The sequence below is a fragment of the Phascolarctos cinereus genome, unplaced genomic scaffold (genome assembly GCF_003287225.1).
Source record: "Phascolarctos cinereus isolate Bilbo 61053 unplaced genomic scaffold, phaCin_HiC Scaffold_1;HRSCAF=81, whole genome shotgun sequence".
In the NCBI taxonomy this organism is placed as follows: Eukaryota; Metazoa; Chordata; class Mammalia; order Diprotodontia; family Phascolarctidae; genus Phascolarctos; species Phascolarctos cinereus.
Genome location: NW_027555514.1, coordinates 115,214,720 through 115,231,956, shown reverse-complemented (window position 1 = coordinate 115,231,956; position 17,237 = coordinate 115,214,720). Strand labels below are relative to the sequence as shown.

Genomic DNA, 17,237 nt, shown 5'->3' with positions numbered 1-17,237 from the left:
TCTCATACATTTATACATATACAAAAACATAAATGTTTACTAACTATTGACTAGATATTTCAATTTATCCTACATTAAAATGTTCAATCCAGGGCTAAGAATATTCCTATAGCCTATGTTTTGATGGTCCCCACAAAATACCCCTCTTTCTAGCACAGATGGTCTTAACGTGGAGCCTGTGTTTAATATTTTTTTCATTTCAATGTTACTGGTTTCCTTTCTAATCCTATGTATTTAAGCATTTAAAAATACTATTCTTAGAAGAGATCCATAAGCTTTACCACCATGCCAAAAGGGTCCATGACACCAAAAAAATAGGTACAGAATCCCTGCAGAGAAACGATGCGGTTATTTTGTGGGTTTAGCTTTGCTAGTATACTAAAACCACAACCCAAAGATCCCAGGAATCCTAGCACTCCAAAAGATTTAGGGTATGGCAACCTTAAAGCTAGAAATTGGGGTTGTTCTAAGGCTTATTTAAAAGCCTATCCTAATTCCCTCTACAGCGGCTAGTGCCTCCCCCCTGAAAATTACTTTGAATCTACTTCTTTTTGCTGTATTTGCTTTTCTGTATACCTGTTGTCTCCCCAAAAAGAATACAAGTTCCTTGAGAACAGGGCCTGCCTTATTTTTGCCTGTCCTCTCCAGAGCCTGACCCACATCAGACCCTTAATAAGGGCTGCTGAATAAACATGAGAAGACTTCGATGAACTGAGACAAAACAAAGCAAAAAGAACCCAGAAGGTAATGCGCACAATGGCAATAACAAACAAAAACCCCATTGCCAGACCTAATTCAGATCACACGTAATGACCAGTGCTGGTTCCAGAGGGCTGATGCAGAAACATACTTCCCTCCTCTAAGCAGAGGCGGCCCACAGATGCTGAAGGGTGAATACTGTTAGTGGAATGAGGTCACTGTATCAATTTCGCTTAATTTTTGTTGTTTTTGTTATAGGGTAGGAACTACTAGTAGAGTGAGATTTGGAATTTCAGAGGAAGTAATTGGGGGATTAAAAAAATATACCAACAAAACATTTTTTTTCAGAAGACCAAATGAGATAAAATACGAAAAAGAATCTGTAAATATAAAATACTACATTTGAAGGGGAGGATGAAGGGGGGTTTCCCAGGGTACCAGAGGGGAAGAAAGTCAACATCTTAGAAAGCAGGTAAGCATCTCAAACCTACTTACCAACAGAGAAACTACTGTGCTCGAGTAGTAAGCCAAGTCTTCTATAATCTCTGTGCGACGATTAGCTCCAATTCGTAATGACCGACTATGTACCTCCTCCGGTAATACCGTAAGGATCTCCAGCAGAAAAGGCAATGAAGTTACATCACTGCTATATCTTGAGGGGAAAAAGAAGAAAATAAGCCAAAGAGAAAAAAAAAAGGTGCCAGAAAATAAACAAGAAAATAAATGAAATTTAAAAAGCTATCAAAATACCTCTAGCCACAAAGGCTTTAATAGCCACGATAAAGGGAAATTAAAAAGGACATGCTCTAGTTTTCAGGAAAAAAAATTTGGCCAAATATTAAGGAAACAAATCTCAGATTATTCAGGATTAGATGCTTAATGTTTTATTATCACTTAAAGTTCTTCAAAATAGCAGACTCTACTTCTTTAGGAAGAATATTATCCATTTGCAACATATAAAGCAAATTTCCCCTTAAAAAAGAGCATATTATATGAATAGCAGCCATTCAACCACACAAAATAATCTCAATTGAAAACCAAAACTGTTGTAACTTTCCCAATAACAATAATTTGGTAACAATTTATAGAACTGCTTATGCGCCATTTAGTGGGAGTAATCTACAAGGTAACATAGGAAATCCTGGCACAAACAAGCAATACCACCTAGCCCTAACAGAAATAAGGAAAAAGAAAGTTTAAGGAAGCCTCAATTAGTCCTCCTCTGCCAGAAACTGATTTGAGGCCTTTGGACAATAGATAAATAAACAATAAAACAGATGCCCCTAAGCCCAAAAAAGGACAAACATCATAGTTTAATAGAAAAAAGTACATCTGCCTCCTTTTACCTTTGTCAAGGAAATGTCTGCAAAATTAACTGCTGCTTTTTCTTGGAATATCAAAAAACAGAATCTCTAGAAGTTATTAATAAACATACCCACTTAGATTACCTGTGTTTCCCCCAATATCAGCTCACTGTGAATTTAATCAATTTACATTATAAGTAAATATAAATAAAATTTTTAAATAAAAGTTGCTTACTTTTCTACCAGGGTCTGCACACAGCCTTTCCAGGAAGGCATCTGCAATGCCAGGTCTGCTATTGCTAAAGCAAGCTGAATAAAAGAAAAAGCATCTTGGTAAACAAATACACAAATACTGAACAGGATATGTCAGGTTACTATCAGGCTAATCAAAAAACCAAAGACCTTAATTCCTTTTAACAAATCTGACAAAAGTTCAGATAAACTCAGATTTCCAAATTAAGAAATTAAAAAGGTTAGCTACCTGTCCTGGGCACCTATATACACAATGGGGAGGATGGGGGGCACCAGAAAATAAGAAATAGTTTCTTTAAAAAATAAAAAGCATTAATTTTTAAAGATTTTAAACATCTCGAAACTTTCTGTATGGTAAAATAGATAACAACGAGGCCAGAGCTCAATAATCAGTCAGAATTTTTATCTGCCCTTTACTGAAGATTGTCAATTGCCTTTTCTTCTGTCATCTTGCACTCTACTACAAAAATCTTCTACAAAGAGTCAAAGCAATTTCTGGGTGAGTCAAAGGATATACGTGATACCCATACCTTGAAAGGTTGGAAGTTTTTATCTCTGAGGTACTCTTCTGCCTGAGGGGGAAAAGCTGCTTGATGAGACTTGCAAGTTCTCATTTGTGTCAAAGCAGCCTAGAAAGCATTCATCTGGTTTTATGACAAAATCTTTTTCCAACTAACAAAGCATTTTTGTACTACCTAATTTTCGCACATAAGAAACAAATTGGCCTTTATTCACCAGTCCCTTTCCTTCTGGTGACTAAGGTATATTTATCCCACTGATAATGAAAATAATTCAAAAAAGAAAAAAAAACATGAAATGCTCAGAGACAAAGACAATTTACTTTTCCTGAGATCGTCTCTTCATGTGACAGGCACATTTCTGGCAGTAGTGCAGAAATGAATTAACAGTGTGGCAATGAAAAGAATGCTGGATTTGGAGCCAGAGAACCTACATTCAAATGCTAGCTTACTACCATAATAACCTTGAGCAAATCATTTACCCAATATGGGCTTCAGTTTCCTCATTTATAAAATGAGGGGCACGGACTAAATCATTTCTAAAGCACTTTCCAGCTTTAAGTCCATGATATTTTGTGTTACTAAGATGACCCCTCAATAACAGGCAAAAATACATGTAAAATGCAATGTTTACAGCCTTGATTCCAAGTTCAAATGAGCTAATCTATACAAAGCGATCCTGGAAGTTCACTTCATCCCTGGAACTCATAAACTCACACCTCAAGAGTACCCTCTTCTCCTAGAATGCCCAGGCAGCCATCTCTTCATTTCCCTCCAGCCTGAACTCCTCTGGACTTTTCCATCATGCCCCTGAGCCAGGCACCTTCTTCCTCTCCTCAGCTTCCTTTTACTTGTTGTTTTCTCTGTTAGAATGTAAGGTCCTTGAAAGCAGGACTTTCTTTTTGCTTATATTTGTATTTCCAGCGCTTAGCACAATGCCTGCCACATAGTAAGCATTTAATTTTTGTTGACTGATTGACTGTTCAAGCACTTTCTACACTGGAAAATATCATGTAAACATCAGTTATTATATTAATTTTGACTATGAAGCAAGATTTGTACACCCAAAATATGTGATATCCCCTCCCCAACCAATGGCCAAAAGGAACAAGTACCTTTGTATATCCATAAAAACACAGACACATGCACATGTATCACATTTGCTCTCTATAAATACACCAAATTCACTACTTGTTCCCAAGAAAAAGATTGCATAAGACCATACTGTCAACTACTTGGGTTTCCACTGGGCATTTCTAACTGGTGATTTGGTTGAAACAAGGTCATTTAAAGATGAGATATATCACATAGGTCTAACCTGAAATAAGTGACTTAAAAGGGCCTGTAGTCAGGTTTTAGATCTAATTAATGGCTAAGTGGTCTATATAGAATTAAATCCTGGGCCTAAAACACAATAGGTATACATAGATGGATATATAAACAATCCTAAGCTTGCTCTAACACAAGTAGGAGAAGGGGCATGCCCTCATACCTACTGAGAATTTAGAAGGGATGAGAGAAGCAAAGGTGAAGCCTTTGAAAAATAGTTTGGCTATGATAATGGAAAGAAAAGAGCAACATTGTTAATTAGGTGTTTGCTAAAAAGTTTCATCATATGTTTCATTTGGGAAGACAGAAAGGATGTGGACTATGATGGAAAAGAAAGGAGATTAAAATGAAGACCCTAGTATACCTTAGAAAGGGATAGCAGGAAAAAAAAATAACATAAGAATATATCTGTGAGGTTTTAAAGTACTGGCTCTCAATGTTAGAATCACATTATATAAAATCTTCCCTTGTTTTAATCAACAGACTTTTCAGAGAAAGTACCTTGTTGAAGGGAACTGTTCGTATGTTTGTTATGAAGAGTATGTCATGTCAAAACACAATGTATCAACAAATTTTTAAAAAATATAATTTGAAAGTAATAGTGAAGAAATGAAGATCTGACTAAACACAGAAATGCTAGTGGTGTTGGGAGGTTTCTTCTCTTCCTCCTAAATACAAAGCTCCTGTCATCTCAGATCTTATTCAATCTTAAATACCCTAAAAAGAAGGATGACAGGGCAGTATTACTGGATATAGTTTAAAAACAAAAAGCAAATTGTGAAGGAAAAGGTCCTGTTTAAAAAGTGGGACTGAAACACATATTCCATTGTGACTACATAAGAAGAAATGCAAACCTGAGGCTATTCAGACCCTTCTTCCATTCTAGGACCCTCCAAATAGAAGACCTGACTGCCCTTAAGGTAAGAACAGTATATTAATCGAAAGAATAACCACTCACTCAAAAACAGCATGACAATATTTCTGGGCATGGGTCACAAAATCTCTAATGCTATCTTTGTGAATAAAATGGAGAAGTGTGGGTTCGCTTACAATTTGGAACTAACTGAATAAATGGCCAAACCAAAAAGTAATCACTGATGAATGTATGAAAAATGTGGAGTATGCCAAGGATCTCTCCTGGCACAGAAGGTGTCTTGTCATATTTGCAGATGACATCATGCAGAGAGGACAGCTAACATACTGGATGACAGAGGATCCCAAAAGATCTTTTACTAGGGCAGTCGAACAATGGCTGGAAGGGAAGTTTAACAGCGACAAATGCAGAGTGTTATAGTGAGTTCAAAATGATCGACTGCCCTAGTAACAAAAGGGGGATAGATGTCTAGGCAACAATCTTAGTGTATTATAAGCACAGTATGATTCAATGATGTGCTATGGTAGGCAAAAAAAAAAAAAAAAGTTATCCTAGGCTACACTGAGAAGCATCGTGACCAGAATGAGGAGGTAAAAGAAATACTACGTATAGACCAAACCATTCTGGAATACTGCATTATACTCTGGGTACCACATTTTGAGAAAGATATTAACAAATCAGGAGAGAACTCCCAGCTCAGATGGAGAGTAGGCTACACAATATGACCTGGAACGATCAAATGAAGGCATTGAGAGCGTTTAGCCTGAAGACTTAGGAGGGAACATCTTCAAGGACTGGACAGTTTTTATGTCCAATAGAAAAGGTGAGGGAGGGGTGATTAGATTTGTTCTGCTTGGTCCCAGAGGGCAGAATCAGGAACAATGGGAGAAAATTGAAGACAGGCAGATTTAGACTTGGTTTAGTAAAAAACTTTCTAATAAAACAAATGAACTGCTTTGGGAACTCTCCTTTATTGAAAGCTTTCAAACAAAAGAATAACAACCACTTGCAGAGTAGAAGGGGTCCTTGGAGCAAATGATCTGTCTGAGGTCCTTACCAACTATGAGATTGTCATTTCTTGATTTCTTCCTCCTGTTTTCCTTTTACAGTCAGGCTGTCTTCACTCACATTCTGTTAGTGCTCCCCCCAGCCCCCCCCACAAAAAAAAAAAGCAAAACCCAAAACCAAAACAAACTTCTCTAAGTTTTACATCTCTAATTATGCTTTAGAGAAGGAACTCAAGAAATCTGCTTTGGATCTAGGCTCCAGCCATCCATGTAATTCTCCCTCCCTTCCCCCTTTCTAGCTTTCAAGGAAAGAAAAGACGAGGGGAAGAATACTGATATAGATTAGTTCACTGCCTCAAGTCAAGACAGAAATTAGGATCATGGAAAAGGGTCTCAAAGGAGGTTATGAAGCTAAATACATGTGGTTGGGGTACTTGCTGGGTCACACATGGGACAAACTCCTGTGACCAGGATTGAGATCCTCCTCTAGGGAAGAGAATTTAAAAAAAAAAAAGGCTCATGCTGGAGCAACTGTAATGGTGGCTAAAAAGATTAAACAATTGGTAGGTGAATCTCCCCTGCTGCTCACACTAAATGGCATTAAATGATTTCTATTCAGGTTGTCATGTGTACAAGAATAAAGTAGTCTATAATTTGGGATAACATAGCACCGAAAACACAAGGCATGCAGAAACTGCTGGTTGTTGTGGTCACCTGATGAGAGGGATTTGACAGAGACGGCTCAAAACTTTGGACCTTATTTTTCTAGCAAAGTCCTATTTTTCTAGTAATATCCTATAGAAATTATTACCTCCCTCTATACACCTGATGCATCTTTTTTCTGCTATCCTTCATGTTCCTCCTATACTGCCAAGAAAACTCTTAAGCTGCCCTGAAATCACCTAAACCCCTCTTTACTTCTAAATCATAATCTATTTACCTCAGGTGAGAACTGCCCTCACTAGATGAAAGTTTATAACGAAACATATCAGAATCTCTACTCTTCTCCTTTATCTATTCTCAAAAAGATATAATAATTAATACTGGTACTGATCCATAATTTCATCAGTGTGGGTACAGATTATAACTTATCCAAGACTATCTTTAAGACCTCCATAAAATGCAATAGGAACCTTCCTCTAATTCTTTTTAATTATTTCATACATACTAGTGAAAAACTCAGCCTGTCACTGCACAATAATAGTACAAAGGATGGAAAAGAAATAAAACATCTGGGGTACCTCAGTGGCCCAGTGGATAAAGCACCGGCCCTGGAGTCAAGATGACCTGATTTCAAATCCAACCTCAGACCAGACACTTGACAGTAACTGTGTGATTCTCAGCAAGTCACTTAACCCCAATTGGCAAAAAAAAAAAAGCATCCAAAACTTCTGATTTGTACCCCAATTCAATTCCTTAGTATAACAAGCACAGTGGATAGAGAGCTGTGAGGAAGTGAGGAAAACTTGGGATTTAAAAACCACCTCTGACACATATGGACTGTATTACCCTGGGAAAGTGACTTACTCAGTGCTCTAAGTTCTACTATGATAAGCTGAAGAGAAGGTTCAGAGTGTATCTCCCCCTAGGAGTTGCCCATACCCATGAAATGACAGGTCCAATTTTCTACTTCCCTTCTGATCTTGACTACACTTGTTTTATTTGTACAAAACTTTTTAATGTGATCAAAATTATTCATTTTACACTTCACATTGCTCTCTCTCTCTCTTGTTTATTCATAAATTGTTAGCCTATCCATAAATCTGATAGGTAATATGTTCCATGTTCTTCAAATTCTCTTGTATATTATCTCTATATCTAGGTTATGTATCCATTTTGACCTTATCTTGGTATATGGTATAAGATATCTGTCCATGCCCAATTTGTGCCAAACTGCTTTCCAATTTTCCCAACAATTTTTACCAAATAATGAATTCTTATCCACAAAACTTAAGTCTTTACACTTGTCAAATACAATGTTATTATATTCATTTGCAGCTATAAATTGAATGTCTACTCTGTTCCATTGATCTGCCTTTCTATTTCTTAACCAGCACCAGATAATTTTGATAATTACTGCCTTACAATATAGTTTAATTGGAAAAAAATTTTTATAGCAGTTTCTCAGAAAAAGGTCTCATATATCAAACATACAAAAACTTTAGCAAATCTATAGAATACAAGTCATTCCTCAATTGATAAATGGTCAAAGGATATGAAGAGACAGTTTTCCAATGAAGAAATCAAAACAATTTATAGTCATATGAAAAAAAGTTCTAAATCATTATTGATTAGAGAAATGCAAATTAAAATAACCTTGAGATACCATTTTATACCTACCAGACTGGCTAAAATTAGTGAAGGGGAAAGCAACAAATGTTGGAGAGAATGTGGAAAAATTGGTACACTAATTCACTGTTGGTGGAACTGTGAACTGACACAACTAGGAGCAATCTGGAATTATGCCCAAGGAGTTATTAAACTGCCTGTACCCTTTCACTGACCAATACCACTACTAGGTCTACTTCCAAAGATGATTAGAGAAAAAGGAAAAGAACCTCTATGTTCTAAAATATTTATAGCCTCTGTCTTTGTGGTGGTGAAGAACTGGAAATTGAGGGAATGCCCATCAACTGGGGAATGGTTGAACAAGTTGTGGCTTATGATAATAATGAAATACTACTGTGCTACAAAAAATGAGCTCATTCATCTTAGAAAAACACAGATAGACTTGCATGAAATAATGAACAGCAAAATGAGCAGAACCAAGAGAATGTTGTATACAGAAACAGCAATACTGTTTTAAAAACAACTTGAGCAACTAAGTCATTTTGACTATTATAAATACTCAAATTAACTACAAAGGATCTATGAAGATGCTCTGTATCCAGAGAAAGATCTGATAAACAGAGGTATATATAGAATGATTTCACACACACACACACACACACACACACACACACACACACACACACACAGAGACACGTCTAATGGCAACCATGGGGGGGAGGAGAAGGGGGAAGAAAAAAAAAGAAACATGATAACTTTATTATATATTTAAAAGGAATAGCAAGTTGCACATAATAGATTTGCAGTTTCGTGTGTAATCATCTTTATTTATTCTACTACATTATAGAAATGCTTGTGAAACAAATTTAAAAAAAAAAGGAACTGACAGGTCCAGTCCCTATTTCCTATCCTCTCCCTATGCTTTGGAGGTAGTATAGTAAATGGAAAAAGCACTGGATCTGAAAGCTGGAGCACCCTGGTTTCAATCCTGACTCTGCCATCCAAACTACCTGGATGACTCTGGGCAAGTCACTTCATTCCTCTGGTCCTCAGTTTCCTCATCTGTAATATGAGACAGCTGGACTGACTTCTAAATTCCCATCCCCATCTAAATCTATGACCCTAAGTTTGAAAAGATTTCAGACTCTCTTTATCCCATTTCTTCAAGTCATCAAAAGTGTCTATTTTCTAATGGAAGCAAGCACATAGACAGAAAGAAGCATAAACTCTCTGGTGTTTTGGGCTTTACCTTTCCTGCAATAGGCTGTGCCTGCTCCAGTCATGCCTTCTCTTCCTGCCTGCATCACTTCTCTTTTTTTAACTGTCTATACCTGGAACACTTCCACATTCACATTAACCTCACTAATTGGGAGGCCCTTGCCTAGGACAACAGAGGTAGGAAAGCAATCAGAAGAAAAGTAGCCCTTTTGTATGGAACAATCCAGGTGTTCACACACCAAAACAGGCAATGACTAGAGCCTGTTAAAACCTGGGCACTTCAGGAAGGACGACTCAATGACTCATCAATCCCCCTCCTTTTCTACTGTGGCCTAAAGCTCACCCTTTCACTTGTTGAGTTGCAAATATATCCTTTGCCTCAACTTACAGAACCATCATCATCTCTAGCCTTTGCTTGGGGAAGGCTTGACTTCAGGCCTGTTGTTATTAGTATTTACTAATACACTTCTTCCGTAAAGACATTGAAATCCCAGAAAATCAACTATAACTGACTAGGATATCTTTTTAAACATGTGTAATACATCATGGTCAGAAGAAGTAGTAAAAAAGAAATCATGACCACAATGTGAATCAGTGCCAGAACAAGGGAAATCTACCTACCATGCCATTAGATGAACTATCTTAAAACTGTTCACACTGAAAACTAAGCTTGAATGGTTAAATCATATGGAAATACCTCTGTGCTTAAAAAAATTGAAAAACGACAAAAGCCAAAAGTGAAGTCTATGTAATAGTGTCAATAAAAATAACTAATACCAATAGCTAATATTTGTATAGCATCATCTCATTTGATCCTCACAACAACCCTGGGAGGTAGGTGCTATTATTGTCCCCATTTTACACATGAGAAAACCTAGGCAAACTGGGTTAACTGAATTACTCAGTCACACAGTTAGCAAGTAGCTGAGGCCACATTTGAACTCAGGCTGATACTGTAAGCAAACTGGGAGAGCAAGGAATACTTTACCTATCAGATTTATGGAGAACTGAAGAACTCATGACCAAACAGGAGATAGTGAATTTTACAAAAAGCAAAATAGATAATGTTACATTAAATTGAAAAGTTTTTGCACAAACCAAGCCAATGCAACCAAGATTAGAAAGAAAGTAGAAAATTGGGAAAAAATTTTTACAACCAGTCTCTCTGATAAGGGCTTCATTTCTAAAATATATAGAGAACTAAGTCAAATTTTTAAGAATACAAGTCATTCCCGAATTGATAAATGGCCAAAGGATATGAATAGGCAGTTCTCAGATGAAGAAATTAAAGCCATCTACAGTCATATGAAAAAATGCTCTAAATCACTATTGATTAGAGAAATGCAAATCAAAACAACTCTTAAGATACCACACCAACCCATTCCTGTTAAAAACACTAGAGAGCACGGGAATAAATGGAGTCAGATTGGCCAAGATGACAAAACAAGAAAATGATAAATGTTGGAGAAGATTTGGGAAAATTGGAACACTAATGTACTGTTGGTGGAGTTGTGAACTGATCCAACCATTTTGGAGAGCAATTTGGAACTATGCCCAAAGGGCTGTAAAAATGTGCACACCCTTTGACCCAGCAATATTTGCTCTTCTAGGGCTATATCCCAGAGAGCTCATTCAAATGGGAAAAGAACCCACATGTACAAAAATATTCATAGAAGCTCTTCTTGTGGTGGCAAAGAACTGGAAATTGAGAGGATGTAGATCAACTGGAGAATGGCTGAACAAGTTGTGGTATATCAATGTAATGGAATACTATTATGCTATAAGAAATGATAAACAGGCTGACTTCAGAAAAACCTGGAAAGACTTGTATGGTCTGATGCTGAGTGAAATGAGCAGAACCAGGAGAACGTTGTACACGGTAACAGCCACGTTATGCAATGACTAATACTGATAGACTTAACCTTTCCTAGCAATTCAAGGATCTAAGACATCTCCAAAGGCCTCATGATGGAAAATGTTACCCACATCCAAAGAATATGGAGTTTGAATGCAGATCGAAGCATACTATTTGCTATCGTTTTTCTTCTGTTATGTTTTGTTTCCTCTTTCTGGTGGCTCCTCCTATTGGTTCTAATTCTTCCTTACAACATGACTAATGTGAAAATATGTTTAATGGGAATATACATGTATAGCCTATATCAGATTGCGCGCTGTCTTGGGGAAGGAGAGGGGGAGAAAGGGGGAGGAAAATTTAAAACTCAAAAGCTTATGGAAGTGATGGTTGATAATTTAAAATAAATTAATTAAAAAAAAACCATAAAGCACAATTTTAAAAAAGGGAAAAAAAAAACCACTGCCCTCATCATTTCTTATAGCACAACAGTACTTGTTCTCAATCATGCCACAACTTGTTCAGCTATTATACAACTTATGAGCATCCCCATAACAGCCAATTTTTGGTCACCACAAAAAGACTAAATATTTTTGTGCGTACAGGTCCCTTTCTTTTGATCTCTTTGGTGTACATATTCAGTAGTGGTACTGCTGGGTCAAAGGGCATACACAGTTTTACTGCCCTTTGGGCATAATTCCAAATTGTTCTCCAGAATGACTGGGTCAGTTCACTACTCCATCAACAATCCATCAGTGTACCTCTTGTCCCCTCGTCCCTTCTAGCATTTATCATTTCTGATAGGTATGAGGTAGTATCACTGCTGTTCTGATTTGCCTTTCTCTAATCAATAGCAATGTGGAGCATTTCTTCATATGACTACACAAACTTTTGATTTCTTCTTTTGAAAACTGCCTGTTCATATCCTTTGACTACTTATCAATTGGAGAATGGCCCTTATTTTTGTAAATTTGACTTAGTTCCCTATATATTTGAGAAATACGGCCTTTATAAGAGAAACTTGCTGTAAATTTTTTTTATGTTACTTAATTATCTATGGTATCTTTTAGCACAATGTAGTTTCACTGATTATCTCTCTTAATTTGGTCTATTTTTGCTTTTCCTTTGAAATTATTATTGCTACCCTTGCCTTTTTTACTTCAGCTGAAGCATAACAGATTCTGCTTTAGCCTTTATTTTAATTCTGTATCTTTCTGTTTCAAGTGTGTCTCTTTTATACAACATTTTGTTGGACTCTGGTTTCTAATCCATTCTGCTATCCATTTCCATTTTTTATGGGTAAGCTCATCCCATTCGCATTCACAGTTAAGATTATTAACTGTGTTTCCCTCCATACTATTTTCTTCTGTTTATCCTTCTCTCTCTCTCTCTCTCTCTCTCTTTTTATCCACTCCCTTCTCAAGTCTATTTTGTTTCTGCTTTCTGCCTCCTCTAGTCTGCCCCCACCCCTCACATCTCTTATCCCCTTCTCCTCCTGTTTTGTCATTGGGTAAGACAGATTTCTATACCCAACTGATTCTGTGTGTGTGTGTGTATGTGTATTCTTCTTCTTTGAACCAATTCTCATGAGTGAGTCTTAAGTATTGCCCAACACCCTACATCTTCCCCTCCACTATAAATACTCTTCCTTTCATGTCTGTTTTATGTGAGAACATTTTCTACATTCAATACTAATGCACTGTTGGTGGAGTTGTGAATTGAGCCAACTATTCTGGAAAGCAATCTGGAACTAAGAGCAATCAAACTGTGCATGCCCTTTGATTCAACAATACCACCAACAGGTCTGTATTCCAAAGGGATCACAAAAAGGGGGGAAGGATGTATATGCACAAAAATATTTATAGCAGCTTTTTGTGGTGGCAAAGAATTAGAAATTGAGGGGATCCCCATCAACTGGGGAATGGCTGAACAAGCTGTGGTATGTGAACATAATGGAATACTATTGTTCCATAAGAAATGATGAGCAGAAAAACCTGGAAAGACTTATATGAACTGATGCCAAATGAAGTGAGCAGAAACAGGAGAATATTGCACACAATAACAGCAACATTGTGCAACGATCAACTATGAATGACTTAACTCTTCTCAGTGATCCAAGACAATTCCAAAAGAATCATGATGGAGAATGCTATCCGTATGTAGAGAAAGAACCGATGAAGTGTGAATGCAGATTGAAACATACTATTTTCACTTTTTCTGTTTTTTCATGGTTCTTTTGGCCTGTTTTATCTTTCACAATGTGAATATGGAAATATGTTTTACATGATATGCACATGGATAACCTATATTACATTGCTAACCATCTTAGGAATGGATGATGAGAGAGAGAGAGAAATAAAATGGCACTCAAAAAAATTTTTTAAATGAATGTTAAAAATTGTCTTTACATGTAATCAGAAAAAAAAATTCTCTCCTGTGTGTGTGTGTGTGTGTGTATGGACACACACACACACACACACACACACACACACACACACACACACAATTTTGAGCCTTCCTAAAATTATTAATAAGTCCTGTTTTTATGGACCTACTTGACATAAAAGTATGTTAAATATTCTTCCATTCAGTCAAGTTGGGTTTTAAGCAAATGTTAGTGCTCAGACAACAGTTCAGACATAATTCATCTGATAGCAGCTTACCTAAATGACTTACAAAATGCCCAGGATGAAATAACAACCAGGTATCAAGTTTTGCAGGTGAGCTTGAATATTTAGCCTAATTCTAACTTATGGGAAAGAAAAAAAAAACACTAATAAATGCTAAGAAGGAAGAGATCAAAAAGAGAGTATGAATCAGAGTTGATATTATCTCAGCTTGAATTATTTGTGAAACTGAGTGAAGTACAAACTATGTATTTTTCTCCCTCCCACAATTTTTATTTTAGAGGCCTTTTTTTAGTACCAGATGAACTGTTATCATATGAATAAAAGTGACAACGATTATAATGTTTAAAAAAAATTTCCCCTCTCTACATTTCCTTTCTACCTCTCCCTTTCTCCCCTTCTCCCAGTACATCCCACTTTCTCATTCCCACATTTGAGGGGAGAGGAGGGAAAGATCATCATAATGTAATCGACTCATGCCCATGCTCTTTCTATACAGACTCCTTCTGGGGCAGAGGAAAGATGGTGGAATAAAAGCAGTGACTTACTTGAGCTCTCCCACAGACTCCTCTAAATACCTGTAAAAAAAAATCAGGCAACCAAGAATTGCCTTAAAGTTCCAGCCTTGCTGATTCCAGCCCAACATGAGGTAAGCTGCCAGAACCCTACAGCCTCCACTTGCCAACATAAAAGGCCCCAGCACACAAAGCCAGTGACCAAGACCTAGGCTCCCAACACAAGAAGCGTGGGTCAGTGCCCTCTGTTCCCCAGCAGGAGAGCTCAATCTCTTCAAAGGCCAGAGAATAAAGAAACACCATGAGTAAAAAGAAATGTACCATAGATTCGTACTATGAGAAGAGTGAAGATCAAGACAAAAATTCTGAAGAGGACAACACTGTCAACAAACCAACATCTGCAACATCAAAAGGGAATATGAATTGGTCTGAAGCCCAAGAAGAACTCAAGAAGGATTTTAAAAGTCTAATGAGAGAGGTAAATGAGTCCTTAAAAAATGCAATTGGCCAACTGGGAAAAAAGTACACCCAAAGAAAACAAGTCCCTAAAAAACACAACTGGCAAACTGGAAAAAAAGTACACTGAAGAAAACAAATCCCTTAAAAATACAATTGGCCAACTGGAGAAGGAAGTAGAAAAACTAACAGACGAAAACAACCTGTCAAAAATTAGAATTGGACAAACGGAAACTAATGACTCTATGAGAGAGCAAGAATCAGTCAAACAGAAACAAAAAAATGAAAAAATAGATGAAAATGTAAAATACCTCATCGGTAAAACAACCAACCTGGAAAATCGATTCAGGAGAGACAATTTAAAAATTATTGGACTACCTGAAAATCATGATGAAAAAAAGAGCCTGGACAGTATCTTTCAGGAAATCATAAAGGAAAACTGCCTGGAAGTCCTAGAACCAGAAGGTAAAATAACCATAGAAAGAATACACCGCTCACCACTTGAAAGAGATCCCAAATTGACAACGCCAAGGAATATAATAGCAAAATTCCAAAATTACCAGATGAAAGAGAAGGTGCTGCAAGCAGCCAGAAAGAAACAATTTAAATATCACGGAACCACAGTCAGGATTACACAAGACCTTACAGCTTCTACATTAAAAGACTGCAGGGTGTGGAACGTGACATTCCTTAAGGCAAAGGAGCTGGGATTGCAGTCAAGGATCAACTACCCAGCAAGAATGAGCACGATTTTTCAAGGGAGGAGATGGCTATTCAACGAAATAGGGGACTTCCAAACCTTCCTGATAAAAAGACCTGAGCTCAACAAAAAATCTGATCTTCAAGTACAAGATTCAAGAAAGACATAAAAAGGTAAATGGGACAGAAAGATACACTATGTTGTTCGTAAGGGTGGACTGTTTACATCCCTACAAGGGAAGATGACACTTGTGACTCTTGAGAACTATAGTGTTATTACACATGTTAAAAGAGTATACATGAAGGGGGTGGGTATAAACTGACTTTGATGTAATGACAAAAAAAAAATCTAATCAAGTGCGTTAAATGGATCCAAGTAAGTAGATCAGTCTGACCTTAGAAAATGTACTGAGAAAGGAGGAGGCAGACAAGGGTAAATTACATTACAGGAAAAGACATAAAATCCTATTATAGCAGAGGGAAAGAAGGGAGGCGGGAGTGCATTGTTTGAACCTTACTCTCATCAGATTTGGCTCTAAGAAGGGAATAACAAAATCAGTTAGGTATAGAAATCTAACTTGCCCTATAGGCAGTAGGAAGGAAAAGGGGAAAGAAAAGGGAGGGGGGATAGAAGTGAGAGAAGAAGCAGTAAGGGGAAAGGGGAAGAAAAGGGAAAGGGATAATAGAAGGGAGGAGGAACTAAAGGAGGCGGTGGTCAAAAGCAAAGCACTAGTAAGGGGGAGGAAAGGAGAAAGAAAAGCATAAACAGGGAAAAAAGGATGGAGAAAAAGACACAGACAGTAATGGAAGCTGAATCGCTATCATTTTTTTTTCTCTTCTGTTGAGTTTTGTTTCCCCTTTCTGATGGTTCCTCCTATTGATTTTATTTTTTACTTGCAACTTCACAAATGTGAAAATATGTTTAATAGGAATGTAAATGTATAGCCTGTATCAGATTGTGCACCATCTTGGGGAGGGTGGTGGGGAGGAAGGGGGAGAAAAATTTTAAATTCAAAAGCATATGGAAGTGATTGCTGATAAATCAAAATAAATTAACAAAATTTAAATAAATGAACAAATAATGAATGAATGAATGAATGAATGAATAAAAGAGTGCCTATAAAAAATGGCTCTGAACAAATTCTAGAGCAGCAGAAGCCACAAAAAGACAGAGTGAAACAAATTTCCAGCCCCAACAACCTGGATGGTTGACTGGAAAGGTATATTTCGCTGGGCAGGTAGAAGAGCCAGTTAGGTGTGGTTGTGCAGGCAAAGACCAGGCCTCAGCGAACCTGGAGCAGGCCTCAGAGGACTGAATCACAGGCAGCTGTGGTGGTTTCCAGACTTCTCAACCCACAAACACCAAAGACAATTTATAAGATCAGTAGGAAAGGTCTGTGATGGCAGTGAGGGAGAAGCTGGGTCCCAGCCCTAGTTCCAGTGCAGCCCCGAGGTGGCAGCTGTTTCAGGAACGCTCGGCCACAGACGAGGGGGAATCAAGTGACTGATCAGAGGGGGACTGCAGGGATCTCTTGCTTTGCCTGCGCTTGCATCTGGGTCACAGTCCTGGGTGGCGATCCTGGGGCAAGGAGGAGTGC

At 37.5% G+C, this 17,237-nt stretch overlaps 1 protein-coding gene across 1 annotated transcript in view; it reads right to left on the bottom strand.

Annotated features, from left to right (window-relative positions):
* TNPO3 (transportin 3) overlaps positions 1-17,237 on the bottom strand; it is a 116,021-nt gene that overhangs the window by 68,601 nt on the left and 30,183 nt on the right. The window contains exons 3-4 of the mRNA XM_021002276.2: positions 2,239-2,312; positions 1,195-1,351 (exon numbers count right to left, since the gene is read on the bottom strand). Coding sequence (XP_020857935.1) covers positions 1,195-1,351; positions 2,239-2,312 — 231 coding nt within the window. The remainder of the gene's footprint in view (positions 1-1,194; positions 1,352-2,238; positions 2,313-17,237) is intronic.